This window comes from Helicoverpa armigera, chromosome 26 (genome assembly GCF_030705265.1).
Source record: "Helicoverpa armigera isolate CAAS_96S chromosome 26, ASM3070526v1, whole genome shotgun sequence".
NCBI lineage: Eukaryota > Metazoa > Arthropoda > Insecta > Lepidoptera > Noctuidae > Helicoverpa > Helicoverpa armigera.
In genome coordinates this window covers 5,543,866-5,565,354 of record NC_087145.1, presented here as the reverse complement: position 1 = coordinate 5,565,354, position 21,489 = coordinate 5,543,866, and the positions used below count along the sequence as shown (strand labels likewise).

The following is a 21,489-nucleotide window of genomic DNA, read 5'->3' as shown; positions in this document are numbered from 1 at the left end:
TTTTTTTACCTTATAATAAAAATCTAAATGAAAACCGATTAGATTGTGTTACGAACCTGAGAACCATAGACAATTATAATGACTGTGAGACCATAGAGCCATTGTTTTTAGATTGTACTGTAAAGAAAACTATGAAAACCGAGGAAAAAAAAACGTTCACGCTTTTTTGCTCAGCAAGTAAGTCATTTCAGAAATTAAACGTGTTATTTATCGTGGTAGATAACATATTGTTAGTTTTGAGTTCAAGCGAGGCTAGTTTCTAAATGCCTTTTTAAGCAGTAAGTGCTAGAATGATTGGTGTGGAATTTAGCTGCTTGGATAGTTATAACTTTTGAAATGCATATCAGTCAACTAAGAGTTTTCAGACTAAAGCACATAGTAACAATATATCCAATCCTTATAACGCATGACCCATAATTGTTACGACCCATCGTTTTAAAACCACCATTTGCCTAGCCTTTTTCCAACCATACTGTTGTCGGCCTCCAATCTATCAATGTTCTACATGGAACTTGTGCAGCCCTTAGTAAGACTGGATGTCAGGTATTTTGACTACCTGTGCAGACAGCCAGAGATGATCATCTGACGACAGCGACCTTCCAATTGAACGTGCCTGCAAGGATTGACCACAGCAAGCATTGCTTAACCTTAGGATCGATTGACATGGTTGTAACTTACACACGTACGAATATAATTTACCCACTGTACAAAAAAATGAATACTGAAGAAATTGCATATGGTTAGATCGAAAGTTAAGTATGTTTACATTCTTACTGCCGCTCTTTGCTCGAGGGCTTTTGTACTACCAAAGTACTTAGAAAAGATAAACATTATCTCCTACTGGTATAATTTTTCGATTATATTAAGTAGGCACCATAAAAATAACTCGATTTCCAATATAACCTTTTGTACACCCCATTACTTTTAAACATATATTTAACAAAAATAATGTCTTCATTATACCAGCCGTTAAAGTGTACATATAATTACTAAAACAGTACTTAGTACTGAGTAATAAGTGACATTTTTAACCCTTTAGTTAACTTTAAACTTATACGGTTAACAGCTGGGAATATCATTCTTTATGGCGTTCAGTAATATGTTGTATTTGTACTAAATGTCATGCGTAATTGGAGAAAGTAAATAGTGTGACTTAAACATCTTTTAGAACTTAATAAAATAAGATAAAAGTTAAATTTTTTGACTTTTGGACGTTCAAACCGAAGATATGGATTCTTCAAAGATAGCGATTGAAATCTAGGACGTTAGATGCGTTAGCATCTCGACATTCATGGCAAGCAGGAAACTTGATCCTCAAAATAGTTCAGCTAGGTGATCCCTGCCACCTCAGCATGGCGATTCTATCTCTATTCTTCCAAGAAACGACAAAGCTCTTTCTTTCCCACTCGACATGTCTTCTACCCGAGCATGGCGCGAGCTGTAGACTCGCGTTTCTATCAAGAGAAAGACTTTCCATAGCAACGGATAAGTAGCTAGTGATGGGTCGTTCTGCGATGAATTTACGTTTAGTTAGCCAAAAAAAAATGTGTCAATGCACTATTTTTCACGCATGAACCTATACATAAACTCACGTAACTCAAAGTAACAACAAAACGTATTCATCGAACTTATTTTTTATCTGTGGAACTAAAATGGTTCATGTTTGTTTGTTTACAAAAAACGATTATTGTTGTTGATTTTAAGTATTTAAATATTGGTGATTACTGCGTGCGGCAAGGAAAAAGTAAGTAGATTTTGTGATTAAATAAATAAAGTACTGATTATTCCAATAGTTGTGTGTAATTAATCCAAACGAACATAATAATTATCCATACATACGATGAAAAGAACAAAGGAAAATAACATAATAATCTCAATAAATGGTGATTGGTGGCATTGTCTGATGAAAACTTTGCCATGCACAGTTCAATGCGTTCCTCACTGTTATCTTGCTTCCCTATATTATTGTCCGAAGTGTTTTTACTTTCGTCGTTACAAAACCTGTTTATTTACAGCGTACGAAGTCCCATCCAATAAACAGAGAAGATAGTATCCCGATCCATTGGGAAAAGAAGGCCACGATAAAGAAGAATAGGTCCGTATTCAAACGCTGCTGAAAAAATATGGAAAAGAACGAGTTCTTGGCATACAATGTTGACACGAGAATCATTCTATTAGTAAGTGTCTTTAAATAATATTCATTTACTAGTAATAGTTCTCCAGACTTGTTGGTTTCATTCTAGCAAAACTCTCATGCTTTGTTTTCAAAGTATAATTATGGCAATAATAATTATAGTACCTATTTGTTGCTTGTGTGATATAAGCAACAACTCTTAAGATAAAAAATAAAATGAGACAATCATTTACACAGAGGTAAAGGTTTATTTACATAAAATTAAGGCTACAGATAAAGTCATTTATTCAAAATAGGCTGAAAATCAGCAGCAGAAGCGGTGGAACAAACTCCCCAGCAACTCAATTCTGTCTGTATGGTTTGAAGAACTGTTGAATACTGTTGATATACAAAGATATTCATAATAGTTGCTCTTCTGTGAGTTGCAGCTTGTAGTAAGCTACCGCTAAGGTCATTAGTGTGTCTCTCTTTCTGCCTTTCTTCGGGAAGAGTTGTAGTATAGGCACCCTGCAAAAAGAAATAACTGTTTGGTAAAGAGTTTTTACAAGAATTATTTTACAGTATAATAAAAGAATAACATACTGATAGTGACACATTATCAGCATTCTTATTGATGTCATGAGTCAAGACCCTAACGCATGACTAGAATCCCCTGAAAATGAATGTTAATTTAATTTTGTGTTCTTGTTTCAGATTACAAAAAAAGGATGCTAAATGACAACTGGGTCGTCAGTTTACAAATTATAAATTATTGAAATGATATCATTTAATAAAGAATGTGAATATTAAAATCATAATGGTTGTTTATTTAAAATGTCATTTTTTTCTTAGCAAATAAAACTGTCCAATTCTAGAGTCATATAGCCTGCGCAGTTTGTTCTTAATGAGAGAACTATTGAAAATTGATTGTTTATGAACTTTGTCAGGATAATTGGCATTTATGTTCAGTATTTTGCACTCAGTATCTACAATCTCAAATAGAGGTTATATCTAATATTAGGTATCATCATCATCATCATCATCTCAGCCATAGGACGGCCACTGCTGAACATAGGCCTCCCCCTTTGATCTCCACAGATACCTGTTGGAATATATTAGGTATACTAACCTTGTATTCACTGCAAAAACAAATTGCTTAAAAAATTTGCTAACAGTGGTTAGTAATGTTGTTAATGACCTAAGCAGGACCCGAACAAAGAACCTGCAACAATTAAGCTTTGTTAAATATTTTTCTTCTGTTTAATTATTTTCTTGCAATGAAGGGCAATACCTACATAATACTGCCGTCGTATGAAAGAAGGGCACATCTACCATTTTGGTCAAACTGAGATAATTGAGATTAAAGTTTTTACCATATTCTGCTCCATAGCGTGGAAACCTATAGCTTAAAAGAAAAAAAAATACTGATGATATATGCGTGAAGGTTAGTACTATTATATTTTTAACTTTTTAGTTTTTATATATAGTTAATTTTAAAATAAATTCAAATTATTCCTTTCAACTTAAAAAAAAAATAATTAAAAAATACCACTTACTACAAAGAAATGGCACAATTAACCAAATGTGACCTTTCTTTTTAATATTTCAAGAAAATTAGTCATTGAGTCTGAAAGAAGGGGCACATTTGTCTAATTGCGCTTTTTTAATGCAAATTTACAAAATTCTTTTTACAAAAAAAAGACAAATAATCATGCGAGGAAACTTTAATAAACTATAAAACAATTATTGTCATGCCATTTCTGGTTATCCTTATCCAAATAACTGAAACAAATTTACTTCTAGGACACCAACATTTAAACAAAAAAGAACCTTTTTTAATATTCAATAGTTATTTTTAAATTATTAGGGATCTCATCCTTCAATTTTGGTTAACTAATAGAACTTATAAATTAGAAAGAAAAAGTGCTAATACTTAAACTCAATTACAGTTTTTAGTTAGTTACCTAAGTAAGTATACCTAAGGACCTAAGGAAAATCAAAATTTAATATTTATATTCTTTTTAATAATAATGGGTTGGACCCAATTTAAAAATCTATAAAATAATCTCTAAATCTCTAAATTACAATATAAAAAATAAGTCAAAATATTCTATATTAATAGAGGTAGTAATAGGAGCATAAAGAAGACGGATCACAATCCATACAAAATTGCCCCACGTCTTATAACAATGTGACGTATCTCAAAAAAAAGATAAAAATGTAAAAAAAAATATGACATACTCTGTAACTTAATTTTTTTACACCTTCATACGAAAAAAATGCTTCAAAAATTGTTCAGGCGCTGTTATGAAAAAATTGTTCATGAGAAAATTTAAGGACCATTTTTTAAAATTATGTATATGATTAATAGTGTCTACCTCCCAGGTGGTCCCATATTCATCAGGTCAGGATCTGATGATGGAAACCCTGAGAAATCCAGGGCAACTTTTGAAAGTTGTAGGCATGCGCAGGATAAAAACTTGACAATGAGGTGTATGTCTGATTACACGATGCAACTTATTAAAAAAACCGACTCCCAAAAAAACACTGAAAAGCAAAAAAAAAAACTATTAGGTGCATCGGCCTAGAAGTCGGTGCTTTTCATTGTTTTGGGAGTCGGTCTTATTTTTTTGTAAAAAGTTTTTTTTTATTTTTGGCTTTTCAGTGACAAGCTTAGTTGTTACTATCCGTATTAGTGGAAAGTTCTCATCAATACGAATAATATACGACCAAACACGAGGTAGTTTACATATTCAGTTGTCGAGTTCGCTTGACCTTCTCTGGTCTCCATCATCAGGTCAGCTCCAAAATTTCACTGTTGTAAAGGTCTATTCAATACAAATAATATATAGGCCCAAACACGAGGTAGTTTACATATTCAGTTGTTGATTTCCCTCGACCCTCTTTCGTCTCCATCATCAGGTCAGCTCCAAACCTTCACTGTTGCATAGTGTTATCAGACATACACCTCATTGTAAAGTTTTTATCCTGCGCATGCCTACAACTTTTAAAAGTTGCCCTGGATTTCTTAGGGTTTCCATCATCAGATCCTGACCTGATGAATATGGGACCACCTGTGAGGTACACACTATCAAACAAAAATATAATTTAAAAAAATGGTCTATAAATAGTCTTATGATCGATGTTTTCATAACAGCGCCTGAACAATTTTCAAAGCATTTTTTTTGTATGAAGGTGTAAAAAAATTAAGTTACAGAGTATGCCATATTTTTTTTACATTTTTATCTTTTTTTTGAGATACGTCACATTGTTGTAGGACGTGGGGCAATTTTGCTCCATCTTCTTTTGGTTTTCAACCTTTTTTAAGATAAGTTATTAGAGCTTATTCGTCGCTTATAGCTTCGACGTCACAGGCACAACTGACGCGTTTCAATCAAACCCTGCCCTCCTTTCCTCACCCCTAATCGTAAATAATTTAAAGAAAAGGCACAACTGGGTCTTTGTGACTTTTATACGTAAATTAATTGAGAAATACATGGATTATTTATTTAGTAGAAAGAGCACATCTGGCATTTGAGCCTTTTCTTTATGTTATGTTGTAGATGTGCCTTTTCAAAGTAGTTTTTAGTAAAAATCTATATGAAATTATAGTCACATCTACGTATTTGTGCCTTTTCAATAAAATGGTAAATAAATGTGTCTTTTCATCTTATAAAACATGAATATTAGTCTCATTTGTGCCTTTTAAGCCATCTGTATCTCCGTATTCCTTAAAGATAAAATTCTACAAAAAATTGAGCAGATGCGCCTTTTTTTTCTGATTCTAAATATGTATGTAACTCAATTTTTAAAAAAATGTTAGTTGTGCCCTTTTTTCTTACGACGGCAGAATAGACAAAATAATCTTAGAAACAATAATAAATGAATAGATCTTTCTATATTTAACTTATCTATAAGGACGAAAACTTTGTCATATTTTTGGTTGGAAAGCACAACGAAATAAAATAGACTGTAGGTAGGTACTTACATTGATATGAACAGGCAGACCCTAAGATATCCTAGGAGACAGATTCCGCACAAATACTGCACCATCTCTGCACATTTACGTTTTCAATGTCGAGAGGCTTAACACTCGTATAGCTCGTTCTTTGAGCTTTACACTGATTCTTCTCAGCATAAAAACTGACCACATGACGACGGTAGGACCCCGACATACTTTGTAAATGCTTTTTGAGATCTTAAAATTATAATAATATTCTTGTCTACTCTTGTCTAGGTCCGATGAGATGTAGAGTATTTGACATTTCATATAGAAAGTTATATCTACTCCCAAATGTCAAAAGTAGAGAAAATATAGTCGTCATGCTCGACGCGATAGACACATGTCGACGAAGAAAAGAAACATTTCTTTTCTCGATGTCAAACATCGCCATGCTCGGGTCGATAGAAATCTTTCTTCAATCTGTCATTTTGTCGATTCTCCGGTAGACAAAAGCTGTTTCTATGGCGGTCATGCTAGGCCCGCTGCAGTTCCACCCTTGTTAAGCACCCGGATAAAAAGTAGCCTATGTCTTTTCTCAGGTAGATATTTTTGGTTTTTCTGTGGAATAATTTTCATTTAAATCGGGTCAGTAGATTTGATGTGAAAGCCCTAAAGGTAGAATGTTCTTAACAAACTATACTGTGTACTAATGTATAAAGCTGGAGAGTCAACAATCGCAAACTCTTAGTCCGATTTCAAAAAATATTTCATTGTGAGATAGCATATTTATTGAGGAAGGCTACGGCTCTTATCTAGGTGCGCGAAGTAATTTCTCTGTGGAACACGATTACACGAGTGAAACCGCCGGCAAAAGCTAGTATGGAAACAATAACAAGCACATCAACTTTAAACATTTCAAAGATTCTTTGTTAAACACAAATACGGAGCTACAGTTTATCTATAATATACCTACAAAATATTAAATATAATGGCTGTTATAAAATGGGCTATAAATATAAAATATATATATCACATATATAGGAGAATATTCCGACCCATAAAGAAGTTCTCTAATGCATTATCCGAAACTATAAGTTATAGCAAGAGAGATAGGCGGTAGCGTAAGCAGACAAAGTTTCATACTGATGCAACTAATAAAAAATATACATATTTTTGTGTATATTATTTGAGATTGAGATTTATATTTGAGATACATTTAAATCTCAAGTAATAATGAACACTCTTAAGTGTATTAAATAGACATTTGTCACAAATATAAGAAAATATTGTATGGGAATTTTCTTTAAAGTCGTGACGAAAGTCCGTTTGACTTTTTTGTAATGGCATCATTTGTGCATAATAATTTTTATTTCACAGTCTTTTAAACAATAAAAAATCTAAATTAAGGATTTTTGTTTCAACCAAACATGCTTGTAACGTAGTACATACATATACGTCGATGCCTTTACTTTTTTCACATAATCTCAATTCTAGTAATCACAAACAAAACAGTTTTTAAATTCGCATAAAAACCTTTAACTATTTTTTCCTAGAAAAATATTCGAACAAAGCGAAAACTGCATAAGAAAATATACTTTAACATAAGAAATTGTATTTGTAAAACAAAATCTTACTATTCCGACCAAAGTCGAAAAGCTCTTCAAGGAAAAAAAGGCGGAATGAAAGAAAAAAAAACTCAGTTTATTCAGTTTTGCAATTTCACTGAAAACCTTCTGAAATAAATTCATAGAATATTTTATGTGTTTTCTGACCGTACGAGGCTTTCCATTTACACTCTGGGACAGTAAAATCGACCCCAGTATTTTTTTTAAATACAAGCTTGAATTTAATTATATTGTATTTTTTTTCGAATTTAGGAATTAATAATATACCTGCTTTGGATGTATGGTTTGTAAGAGTAATCAATAAATTGTCGACAGCTTTGATATTTCTGAACTTACACTTGTCAAGAGGTATTCGTGTTAGTTTATCATTTATCAAATATTTTAGTTTCTATAAAATTATTTCTAACTCTAAAAAGATATGAAATCAATGAAAAAACACTATAATTAACTCGATTGTCAAGATTGTTTAACGGTTCATTATGATTTTGTGATGCTATCAGTTAATACGCAATGGTATAATACTCATTAATTTCTTCGATACCTCTAGATTATAATTACATGCTTGTTTAACATTTGACTGGCAACGCATTGTCTATCAAAACTTTCACACGCATGGGTAAGAAAAATAATAATTTCTACAATACAAAACACGGCAATTTTGTATCTATTACTAAAACTGTACATGTGAAATCTCGTAAAAAAATTGATAAAACCAGTAAAAAAAGATATGAAACGAATTCCTTCGTTAAAATGATTTCATGATAAGACATTTGATTGAATTTCATATCACTTTTGCTCGGGAAAGTTGTGAAAATGATAACATGATAGCCAGTTATCACTTTTGCGATGATAATTTAATGATAGCATACATTTTAATTTTTGTTCAACTGTTTTAACGAAACACGCAACATATCCATGTCGAGTGATTTCACGCTATGAATATGATTGATGAATTGTTAAAAAAGTTTACAAGTTTAAACATTTTATAATCAAATACATATGTAGTCAAATACACGTTACCGGATGACAACGATGGGGAGTACAATGACGCCTGATTTTTGTACTTACCTACTCGTATTTTATACTTTTCGAGTAAGACATGATAAACTGTAGGTCCTACCTACCATTTGAACATCTTTGGCAGTCGTTACGGGTAGTCAGAAACCAGAAAGTCAACTGACAAACAATCTTACCAAGAGGTCAGATAGGCAGTCGCTCCTTGTAATACACTCGTACTCAGCTGCAATTAGACTGGAGCCCGACCCCAAGATAGTTGAGAAAAAGGCTGAGAAGATGAGATATGATATAATGCCACACAACGTGGCAATGCGGTCATTTTTCTGAGCATATTACCGGATGACATGTACAATGATTTTTGTACGTACTCGTGTTGTATTCTCATTAGTTTTATTTCATCTATGTTATAGTATGTTTTGCATCAAAAAATATATATTTTTAATATCAAACTTTCTGTATACTTTTACTTGAAAAACAGTGTATTCTCAAGCTTGCGCAGTAGAAGGGCGTAAGTACGATATGAGTTCGGTTCGCTGTGCCATATACATACATATACATGCATGCATGTGTGGGTGCACACGGATGTAGTGCAGTAGTTTATGGATTTTCCTGGAAGAGATGGAGGTGGAAAGGTATTTTTAGGTTGCTTTTGATGGATGTAATTTTAGTTACCGTTAAATATATATTATGTAGGTACCTTCTTTTCAGGAGTATGGCGACTAAGAGAAAATATACCTTTATTCGTTTTTCCTAAGTAACCTATGAGTGGATTTCTATATAGTGAATAGACAGCTGAAACGATTCAGAGAAAGTTTATGGTAGAAGCCTGAAGTTGCAAGATAAATAAATATATTAGAATAATTCGATTTTACTATTCATGTCAATGTTGTAGTTTCTTCAAAGTTGATCAGGATTAGTCTATGGTTAATGTAGCTTACTTAAAGACGGCCCTCCTTTATACCAACCAAGTAAACATCTAAATATCTTTACAAACAAATATATAATTACATGCGGTCTGAAAACATTAAATTTGAATATCTACAAATATAAATTACCTTTCAAACTTCATACCTCTTTTTAACTCACTATAAAAAGCGCACTCTATAAATATTCAAGCGTTCTATTATTCAAGGCCCTTCTAGTTTTAGTGCTTAGTTCTGACATCGACGTTAGTGCTTCATACGTAAAGGTGCTTACACACACATGCAACACATCACCTATTTGGTCTAGGAATAACTACTAGGGGAACGTGTGGAGTTGCCTTTACAACATTGATGTGTTTTTTTAGAAGTATCTTGGGGGAAAACTTAGCCTAGACTAGGCTAGCTATTTTCAGTGGTTTCACCAGTAGATAGGACTTTCCGTTCCCGGTAAAATATGCCTAAGTCACCCAGGAATAGCTTTCCAAAATTAAAACAATTTGTCAAATCGGTTCAGTAGTTTAGGAGCCTTTACAAACGAAAGGCCCCTTTTATAACAGTATTAGAACCTATGGATTTCCTATTTAAAAATGTAATAAGTTGGTACTAAATATAAAGCATAATTTTACCCATATTTTAAGATGCCTTAGACAGCAAAGACGACTTTATCTTTAAAGGATAAAGTTCAATCTTGATTGGCAAAATATTACAAATTCAGCAGCTTGATGTGCTGATCGCAAATTGCAATAGTAAAGTACGTAAAGACGTAACTAAAATCACAGGAACTGACTTGTTATGTACAAAAACAATAATAGTAGCTTACTAAACAGCTAATACATTTTAATTTTTACTTTAACTCCTGGTTCGGTTCAAACGTTTAAGTTTTTTAAATGTTTAATTAATATGAGTGGCTCATGCATCGGTGACGTTTGAGTGATTTCCTAATATAGTATTAACTTATGTTTATTTATTTACAAGCTGTTGTTTAAGGTTTTACGTCCCGAGGGAAGTTCTTCCTGTATCTGGATAAAAAAGTGGCCTATAAGTTATACTGTGAATATCCATCAAAGTATGTTTAGTAACGTGAAAAAGTAACTCGCTCGCAAAATTGATAATAACTCGCTTAAACCTGTGTGTCTCATATTAATATTCTACATAAAATCCTTGCTTAGTTGGTAAAACTGGAGGGATGTGTTATTGAAATCATAACGTGAGTGTTTATGTTACCCTTTCGAACGGCTTAACGGATTTTCATTAAACTTTTCAGTTTTGTAACTTAGACTTTAGAAGAGGCTAATTTTTATCCAGGTGCGGGAAGGATTTTCCAAAAGAAACCAGTGTACCATCGATTGACGCCGAAGTAAAACATTTATAGTATTTTGACAAGGAAGAAAAAGCGTCAGAACATTGCCTATCAATTACGTTTAAAATTCAATTACTTCCATACAAATAAATATCAAGAAATTCTTTATCAGTTAACTACTTAATTACTATTATCACAAAGATGAATTGTCCATTGTATTGTAAAAGTACCAAGACACAAAATACATAGGTACAGAAGTCAATCTCATGTATGTACTTCACTTTTCATGCCTAAACTCGGCGGTCGCGCTAGGGTCGTCAACTTTTTATGCGCATAAAACTAACGTGGTAGTGGTACTCGTATCTAATTATTTGATTTATTGTTGAGAATAAAACAGGAAAAATGAAATATAAACCAATAATAATAAAATATTTAATGTGGCATACATGAGGTTAATAAACACTTTCAACGGAAATTCGTTTGAACGAGATACCGAACTTTTTCAGAAACCGCAATTTATAATTTTGTTATTCATACATATACTTATAGGTACTTACTTATTACTCTTTACTTGCGAAAAAAGTATTTTTGTATGTAATGGGTTGGTACAGTCCCTGATCTAAGCTTGCTTCTACCTACAGAAACCTTGATTTGCGAGTTTTATTTCGTCTACCTTACAACATACTCTCGCCATGAATTATCAACTCCTACTATTTAGTAATAATCTTTGAGGGTAGGTTGGGCGGTTCGCCTGGGCCGACACTAGCAAAACTTATTACGGCATTGGGCCAGAGGCCGCCAGGGCGCTTACCTACCCACCTAACTGTACCTACCTACTGCGTTTATTAAAAGAACCATCGAAATATGAGAAAATAAGTAGGTCCATACTATAGGTAATACGGCTGGCTAAAAAACGACAGTTCACTGTTTATTGTTGTATTAAAACAACCGTCCACTGAACAATTACATATAATACGACTTTTTTTGTTACTCCATTATTACTTTTTCTTTTGTTATTAAAATTAAAAATATTACAGTCAAATTACAGTTAGGTAGGTATCAAAACGCGTGCACATTTATCTACCTTGTGTGTGACGCGCGTATCTCAAGAAAACGGCAGCCCCGCTCGCACTGTTTTGAGTTGTTTTGAGACAGCGCGTCTGTGAACACGCACACATAGACACCTATGTCTGCGTGACTCGAACGCGCTTTATATGTAGATTGACTTCTGTACCTATGTATTTTGTGACCAAGATTTATTGTATTGAAATTATGTATGGTACTACGAGTATTAGATGTTCGTAGTAAAGTTGCTACGCTGTAGCAATGCTACGATCTCGTAGTAAAAAAATAGAAGAAGTAGATTTTTCGGATAATCGTGAGTAAAGGGTGTTGTTTCTTTTAGTGTAGAGAAAATTTGAATTTTTTATGGTTTATTAAATACGTATTTATTTGTAATTGTCATAGGTAGATAGATTTACTTGAGCTGATTAGTTTTTCAACCGACTTCGAAAAAAATGGTGTTTTTATTTTTGGATGTAAATTTTTGTAGTATTCATGTTAATCCAACTTATATTATTTATGTTCTGGTGTATTTCATAATTATGAAGACAAAATAAATATACAAAGAAAAAACTCAACGCTACTCCACGCCATTTCTTAGCCCGAAACACATACACCAAAATCACAGACGCACACATACAAACAACACCTGTGTGTACAAGTCTTGAGAATAACATATTTTTGTAGCTTTTATATATTTTTTAGTGGATGTATTTTATATTTTTCCTATGTGCATATGGGTACATATGCTTCAAGAAGTTTTTTTTCCTTGCCTTGAGAAAATTGAGGTTGAGGTACTATGTTTAGATATTGAACTGATATCATCTGCCTAGCCTTTTCCCAACTATGTCAACTTCCAGTCTAGTATGATGCAGCTGAGTACCAGTATTTTACTCGAAGCCCTTGCCTATCTAACCTCCTCAACCCAGTTACCCGATACCCCATAGTAAGACTGGTGGTCAGACTTGCTGTCTTGTGACTCTTGTGATGAACAAAGTTTGGTACAACAATAAATAAATTACTTATGTATTTAGTCTGTAAATAAAAAATTTAGCCTACACCGAATTTATTTCGGACTAGCTTTTGCTTGGACTACTTTCTGCATCAAGATAAAACTTAGCTTAAGACTTATAAGATTATTATGCTTCATCAAAATATATGCAGTAGCTTTTTCGTGAATCCATATTACTTTCCATCTGCCTTACTTCTACTATAAATAAACCAAGAAACAAGCCAATCCTCCACTACACAAGAAAGATACTATAGCTAACAAAAAAGGAGGGTACAACTTAATAAACATAGCTTCCATTCTCTATGGATTTCTTAACTTCAAAACTTCTTAGTACCAAACTCTTTTAATCAGTGTTCCACATTCAAAATAGGAATAAAGAGACCTTGCAACGTGCCAGTCTATTTCGTCACAGGAAGCAGAGCCTCAGTAGCGCAGTAGGCAGCGCGTAAGTCTCATAATCTTAAGGTCGTGAGTTCGATCCTCACCTGGGGCAATAGTTTTTGTGTCACCTTACAAAATTTTGATTTACTTCGTACTTATGTTTTCATTAAATGACAGTTAAATCTTCATTATTAAAAAATGGAGTGAAAGCATACCAAAATTCATCTGAAAAAGCTATAGATACTTCGATTCATAGTCGTTGCTTTGACCCGGAAATCAAACTTTAACTTAGAAGCTCTAATTTAAACTTTTTGTATAATATATAATAATAAATAACTTGCATATATTTTGTAATAACATAGGTAAGTTTCAATAGTATTAGTACTACATTTTAGAAGACCGTGCCATTTTTATCAGCTGATTAGAAACGGAATCAGTAATTCCAGTTGTGTCTGTGTAATATGCTAGTTAGAAATAAATTACTAATAAGAACTAGCTGGAAAGATTATGCCAATAAGACCGATTGGATGTTTACTGGAAAATCGAAATAACTTATAACTTAGAAGTAAATCATTTGTAGGTTCTGAATTTTCAAGGAAGAGGTTTTATTATGAAATTATTTAATATAGTAAGAAAACACGAGTTCAGGTTTTCAGAATATAACGTCTAGAATTCGTTGAAAGAAACGTCACTTTATAGACGTAAAAATAAAAACATAAATTTAAAATAACCAGCATGAAAAATATCCCGTCTACTCGACGCTTCAATAAAAAAACATTAAAAAATAAAGAAAAACCATAAAAGCAGCCGTCTTGCGATGCGTTATCATTTTTATATGTTCACCCCCTCCCCCCTCAACCCTTTAAACACCCACCCCCCAGATGCAAGCCCACACACACACACGTAAAACTTCCTATAAATGGGTTAAAGAAAAATGTGTCTACCTGAAAACGTACGATGCACGAGTTTTTTTATTCCTTTTACATTTTCTTTGCTATCCGCGATTCTCATATCGGCGATATAAAACTGAAAAATACATTTCTTATATACACCATAAAATCACCCCTATTCTGTGCACGTAAGGCCTAAAATTCCATCAATGCCGCCGAAAAAACAGAGCACCCATACATGAGTAGTTTGCTCGCATACACACGGAACCGCGCCGTTTAGAAAAAAAATAAAATGCACACATATAAATTGCATGCAGCTCGAAAGGGATGCACTCAGAGTCATAAAATACTCACACAGATACAGAACCTGTCGCACACACGCGCACGCCGCCTCAAGTTGTGCACCCACACATGTCTGCACTCATCTATACACACCCACACACGTCGTGGTCTAAAGAAAACCTTGCATGTGTTGGGAAATGCTTTTCCTTGCAGCAACCTCACGGGAAGAGTTCCATAGCGAATACCTCGCGGTAAAGACTGCTCGTTCTCTAAAATTTCAAAATTTTAAACAAAAAAACTAAAAATAATACAGCACTATAAAAATTGGAAACAATAACTGATACGCGAGACGTTTTTTTTTTATTTTAAACTTAAATCGATCGGCCATGCCGGTCTTACGTTCAAAAGAATTCTTCACCCGTTTCGTGTAAAAAACGCGTTCGAAATTTTAAAAATGTGACAAAAAGAGCGCGCGAAAAAAAAACCGTTTTAAACCGTTCGCGCCAAACGATTAGTGTCCGAGTTTCGGTAATAATAGATTTACTCTTAATTGAAAGTTTGATCGCACTAGTTAACTTCGTTAATCGCTGGAGACACGTGCATTAGTGATGTAAATGTGTGTTAATGAGTGTTTGTATGTGTGCGTTGAGACTGTATGTGTGTAAGATGGCGTTTGCGTGTTGCACAAAAAATTTCGCGGCTTTTTTGTGTCATTATAAATTTTTATTTGATGGGTTTTTGTCAATAATTATGATGTTGACGACAATTTTAATGAATATGACTTTTATTATGTGATGAAAATTTTATGACGTCTGGTTTCTGTATGAGATGAACGTAATAATATTTCGTCTAGTAAAATAATCTATTTGTATTTTTTTAGGTACTTATTTAATATGTTTGCTATTGAGTTTCAACATTGAACTGTTTTTCAGTAGATGTACTTTGAATGTTCGTTATTTTTATATGCATTGTCATTGCATTTAAAAATTAATATCTTTTTATAATCATACATTTTATGCACAAAGAAAACTGTAAAAATGCCAGAGTAGATTGACATAATACTACAATTTTCTTGTACAATATATCCTTGCATAAATTGCACTTTTTGCACTACAAGGACACAAATCCTTCACACATTTACATAACGTCCAATCTGACACGCTTAGTAGTACAATATTGTTCATTATTTCCATTGAATTAGAGTCTAAAATTGTATGCAGAAGGAAAGTTATAAACTCCGTAATTGATACATATCTAATAAGAAGGGAATTATACCTTTGTTAGGTTTCAAGGTCAAGGGCATATATTACGGGTATGTGAATGAATTCCATGATAGGTGTACTTAAAGTTTTCTTGTACGAACGATATGGACTATTTATTCAGGTTCGGGAAGTAGTGTTCTAGGGATCTGGGTTGAACTAGGACTTTACATCATATTCATAAATTAAATTGAAAATAGAAAAACCCTGCTGTGCCCGAAGTATTTATAAGATATCGTCTTTGGAAGATTGATTCTGATAAAATATTTGGCACAATACTTCGGCTGAAAAAGCTGAATGTTCAATTTTATTTTCACGAAGTCCAGCTTTTTTTTGTTTTGACATAAGAATATCTGATGTTTCAACAAAAAATATGTTCTGTATAATTAAACATGGTAACAGGTAATTTCCTTTTAATAGGTAATTTTTTTCTGAGGTAGGTAATCAACTGATGACCATTCACGCTGTGGGTGCAGGAAGTGTCATACTTTTGCTGAATATAAGATACCTTTGTACCTTCTTTGCCCTTTGTGTACCAAGGACATGATAACTCTTCTGAACAATCCCGCACCAAATACTTCACCTACTTACTATTTCAAAAAAAAATATATACAAGAATCACTCTACTTCCAACTATCATTAACAAACTCTGCTTACCCCAAAACTATATATCCGCAAAGGTACTTCAAAACTTTTAGAGCACAAATCTCGACTGAAGAAAACTAGGTTTTTAGGTTGCATCTACCTGACCTAAGGGTCTTTCAGAATAACTACCGTGTAGACTGTGAGTCTTTAAAATATTTTTAACGTAGAAAAAAATCTTAGACGAATTTGTAGTAGGTACAGGTACTTAAGTTGCATTTTAATTGCATCTTGTTAGGAAAGTACTTCTTTCTCTTGTTATACAAAATTTAGGAATACTAGATTTAAACTATTTATATATTCGATGGGCAACTTGGAACGTGATACATGTAAGACAATGACTTATTACTCTTTATGCATAACAAAGAGAGAGTGAGACACACATACCATTTTAAGGACTCAAAACTTAAACAAAATATTTTTCAATGCACTTTGATAAGTTTCCATTAAATCATTGGTACTAACATGGTACCAATTGATTAAGTAAATTATTAAACTCTTACTGGAATAACTTTATCTTACGTTGTAAAAACATCCTAACTAGAAAAAAATTGTGGGACTTACTAGGTGACAATTTTGCACTCTTATAAGAACTCGGAACTGCTCCTACAATTTAGGTTTTTATAAATGGATGCCATCTCTTCTCAACCCCAAAATGTAACTATTATAGATATGTTATTCTCAAAACCTCTAATTATTTCTTCAGCCAGGCTTGTTAGTCTAGCCTGACCTATTTTCCTATTAACCTGTAAACAGACTACCTCCAAAAGTACGTTTCAGACCAAAAATATTTGAGCTTCCATGACCTCGATACGAAAATAAAAATTCGCCGAGGTGTTATTGATTCGTATTTTTCAGTGGGTATTTTCAGAACCTTAATGTAGGTGTTTCAGTTCTTTGTTTAAATGTGCTTTTGAATCGAGTGTAAGATAGTTGATGTGTGAAATAGATTTTGAATAGCTCTTGTGCCTAACGTCTGTAAGTTTTCTTGGATGTAGTTGCTATCGATATAAAATGGAATTAAATGCATGAATAAAATAATTTAATGATGAGTAACTGAATATTAAGCTAAACAGTCTCCAGCTAATGAATTGAGATAAAAATAAAGAGAACCAGCAGTGCGGAAAATAACAGCCTTTAAAACCAAATATTTTCTTAACTGTATAAATAAAAATGATTCCAAACAATTTCAATACATATCCAAATTAAATACAAACGAAAAACAAATCAAAACGGGTGGAGAAACAACAACACAAAGATATGAACTCGCAATTTAAAACAATTGTATTACTTCCTACAGGCACCTCCTACCCAACGATAGTTCCTATAAATACCTACATAATTACGAAGATATATTTATTTTTATTTCAAAAAATTATATAATAGACACTAGTGATAAATAGTGAAAATATATTTATAAGTAAAATAGTGCCAATTATGTCAGTGACATTAACGAGTTCCAACCTTTTTATGAAGAATCCAATAAACTTACAAATGAAGAGGGAATTTGAAGATTTTAATACTGATGATAACAAAATGGATCCTATTGATAGCAATAATTCTAGTGATGGTAACTCAGAGACCAGTGATCTAGAAAACAATGGTCCAAGTGAAGATACTGCCGCTGCATTAGATTACACAGAAAACGCATTATCAATGCATCCAGTAGCAGACTTTATAAAGAAAGAATTTCTTCCAGACTTTGACTTTAGTAATCCTTTTAGAAATCAGAATTTGGGGTTCAAGGATGGGTTTCAGAACACCCCATTTTTGCTGCCAAGTCAGCTGTATAAGAGTTTTCTGGCAAGTCTTGGTAAGAGAAGGCGGAATGTGGCAGAATGCTACTCCCTGTATCCGAGAAATATGCTGTTTTCAAATGGATTTGGTTTGGAAGCTTCTGATGATGAAAACAATGGTGATAGAGTTACTGATTCGCCAGATGAGGTAATTGGAAATTTCTGAAATTTGGTTGGCTTTTGAATAGTTAGATGGAACCAGGCAGAAAATGTTTAAGGACTTCTAATTAGATTCGTTAAAATTGAGTTATCCTTTTTAATACGAGGCAAAATAAACCCGTCCATTAAGTTTTTCTTGTCAGATTATTTGATCTACGTGGATAAATGACATTACGGATATCATTGATAAACTTTAATTATTACTATACATAATATAGTAATAATTAAAGTTCAGGCACTTAAAACATTATTGTATATATAGGATCAACTGGACATAACGAGATTATAACCATTTCGAGCCATTCAATATACTTATTATAAGACCTACCAACTTCGTAAAGGTCAAAAAACTCTGTGACTGACTTCGTTCTACTTTAATCTATCATTGCTGTATTTTCTAAACATACCTTCAAAGTATGTTATGAACCACAAATACACTGCTGACGTTACATGAACATCATCATCATAGACCAGTCTAAAACTTCATTTATTTCCCTTGAGTTTGTTTCGGTATTTCTTCTCAGGGATCAGTCAGTTAGGAAATGCCAACCCCAGCGTTCTAAAAATGACGTGTAAAAATGATGAAAAGTCCAACTTGCAAAATAAACGATTTCATTTCATTCATGACGTCATCATGAGCTCCAAAGTATGTCAACAGGTGACTAAGTCTGTGGTATTGTTTCAGAAGGCGGGTGCGTCTTCAGCGTTCGTGTGGAGTGGAGGGGGGGTGACGGGCGGTGGGGGGCAGGACCAGGCCACCGCGCAACCCGCCGCCGTGCCTACAGGTCTGTAGTTGAGGGTTCAAGTTATTTTGAGGTGTGGTAGTCTGGAGAAGTTTTTGGGTTCTTCTAGATTGAAATAGGTATGTCATCACTTAGCCTAAAAAATATCATGTTACTAAAGTCTAGGTTCAGTTAATCAATTTTTAATGATGGTTTTAGTTATCTGTTTTAGTACTCCTCAATTGCAGTATTTTAGTCGGCCGATATTTTGATTGACCTCTTAGTCAGGGTGGAGATATTACATTGGTCGACTTTAAAGTTCGCAACCTGCGGGGGTTCTTAGTATGACCACCATAGACATGATTAGTTTCTTCACCTACAGTTCATCAATAGCTAAGCTCAGTCCTCAGTCCAGCTCAGTACCAAATATAATAAAAAGTTTTGTTTACAAATCTGACTAAATAGTGGGACTGTAGCTCCTAAAGGGATGAAAAGGCTTAAATGAGAATTCTTTTGTTAAAAGCTGGTTTTCCAGTGGTAGTTCTTAGATATAATATTTCATCAAAATCGGCTCCACCATTATAAAGTTATTGCCAATTTTGAAAACTGATCCTTTATCTTTTTGAAATTCCCATATCTTCTACCATGGCTAATCCTCAAAGTGTTGACAGGCACATCAGGCGGCGGCGGGGCCCAGGGTCTGGTGCACTGGATGTCGGTCATGGCGGAGCACATGGGAGGGGGGCATCATGACCCCTCCCATTACGCGCTGCCACCATGGAACAATGGCGGTGTTGATGTGAGTGCTAGCTTTTAATATTTTAGTTTTTGAAAAAAAAAAGATACAAGAATTATGTAGAGTAGCACTAAGTTTTAAGCATTTGATCATGTTCTAACAGTTAAGAAATGCTTTAGGTCGGATATTTCATTAATGGTGTAAATAATTGATGCACGTCTTCGAGAATTGACAATCATTTAAGTATAGTAAGTTCAACTCAGTTGTGCGCGCGGCCTTATGTGTGGGTAACCCTTGTACATATACAGTAACTTTGTGTGCGTGACAAGAGGTACAGTCGGGTACAATACAGTTATTTAGGGGTTGTATACGGGGGTTTAAAGAAAAACAGTTATTACGTAATTTAATGTTTATTTATTTATAATGATTATGAATCGCTATTTGAAAAATCAAATGATGAATTTTCGGATTCGCTACTCTCCAAGGAGAATTATAAATTCTGGAGAATTATTCTTCTTTTTTCTTTTCTACATGTCGACAAGTATTACGCCACATCCCTTCATCAATTTGACTTAAACGTTCATTTATGAGTTTCATTATTTTGTTATTTTGGTCGACATTATGCGAAGCAATATAACTTTTTAAAATTCCCCACACATTTTGTTTACATTATTATACTAGATTATACCTCTTTTTACATTCTTAGTCCATACTTTTATTTATTGTCCACGTACCCCGAGCTAGAAAATATGTACTTAAGGAGTATTCAATTCTTAGATACTGTCAATGTCAATTTGAAAAGACGTATGAAAAAATAATGAAAAACTATATTTAATAATAAAAAGCTTTGAATGTCGTTTTATTTTTTGAAACGCTTTATCTGACTCCTTAATAATTTCTCCGCGAATAACTAGTATTTTCGTAAACGACTGTACCCATAAGAAAAAGTGATAAGAACACGTCATGCTCGGACGACGTCACTGTCACACGAATGAAAGTTGTATATTTACAAGCCGACGCACACATAGGGCCGCGCGCAAATCTGAGTTGAACTATCTATACTTAACATTGAGATGGCAGAAACAGAAGGAAATTTAAGCAATAGTAGGTACCTCAAATTTAAGGAAGCTTTTCTGAATATTAATTTCAGGAAACTACAATTTTGTCCGTTTCAATAAATCTTATGTAATAATTACCTTTATGTCATTTAATGTAACAGGTATGCCGGTTAAAAAATTAAATAATTTCGTATCGCTGTCTTTTGAATTTATTAGTCACTTAATATACAATGTAGGTCACAATAATAGAGCTATATTTTAAGCGTCAATGCACTGAAGATATTTAAGCTATTCCAAAGTAGTTTCCAATAACGCATAACATTTGATGTCTCAAGCATCGATGCAAAATAGTCGTCTTTATATTACTCTTAAAAAATTATTTCGTGAAGTAACGTTTTCTTTCAAAACAAATAACAAAAAATGACCCTATTTGTTGTCACCGTTATCAATTTATCACTAATTTTAAAGGTTTTTATTTCATACAGACTTATCACAGGTTATATTACGAAACGTCAATAGCTAGCATGATGCATATAACCATTCTTCTTCTTCTTATCGAGTCAAGCAAA

General features: G+C 33.3%; 1 protein-coding gene, 2 long non-coding RNA genes and 1 other non-coding gene across 4 annotated transcripts in view; 3 read left to right on the top strand and 1 right to left on the bottom strand.

Annotated features, from left to right (window-relative positions):
• Positions 1 to 1,602: 1,602 nt before the first annotated feature.
• Positions 1,603 to 2,931, top strand: LOC135118825 (uncharacterized). Its single transcript, XR_010277806.1, has 3 exons — positions 1,603 to 1,744; positions 2,016 to 2,177; positions 2,828 to 2,931. It is a non-coding gene; the product is annotated as an uncharacterized LOC135118825 (long non-coding RNA).
• LOC126054746 (uncharacterized) lies at positions 2,176 to 3,408 on the bottom strand. Its single transcript, XR_010277807.1, has 3 exons — positions 3,243 to 3,408; positions 2,717 to 2,786; positions 2,176 to 2,641 (listed from the first exon to the last, which is right to left on the bottom strand). It is a non-coding gene; the product is annotated as an uncharacterized LOC126054746 (long non-coding RNA).
• Positions 3,409 to 13,415: 10,007 nt separating this feature from the next.
• Trnam-cau (transfer RNA methionine (anticodon CAU)) lies at positions 13,416 to 13,488 on the top strand. The gene has a single exon. It is a non-coding gene; the product is annotated as a tRNA-Met (tRNA).
• Positions 13,489 to 19,038: 5,550 nt separating this feature from the next.
• Positions 19,039 to 21,489, top strand: part of Rn (rotund) — a 105,665-nt gene continuing 103,214 nt past the window's right edge. The window contains exons 1-2 of the mRNA XM_021333004.3: positions 19,039 to 19,189; positions 19,798 to 19,925. Of these exons, the coding sequence (XP_021188679.2) occupies positions 19,039 to 19,189; positions 19,798 to 19,925 (279 nt within the window). The remainder of the gene's footprint in view (positions 19,190 to 19,797; positions 19,926 to 21,489) is intronic.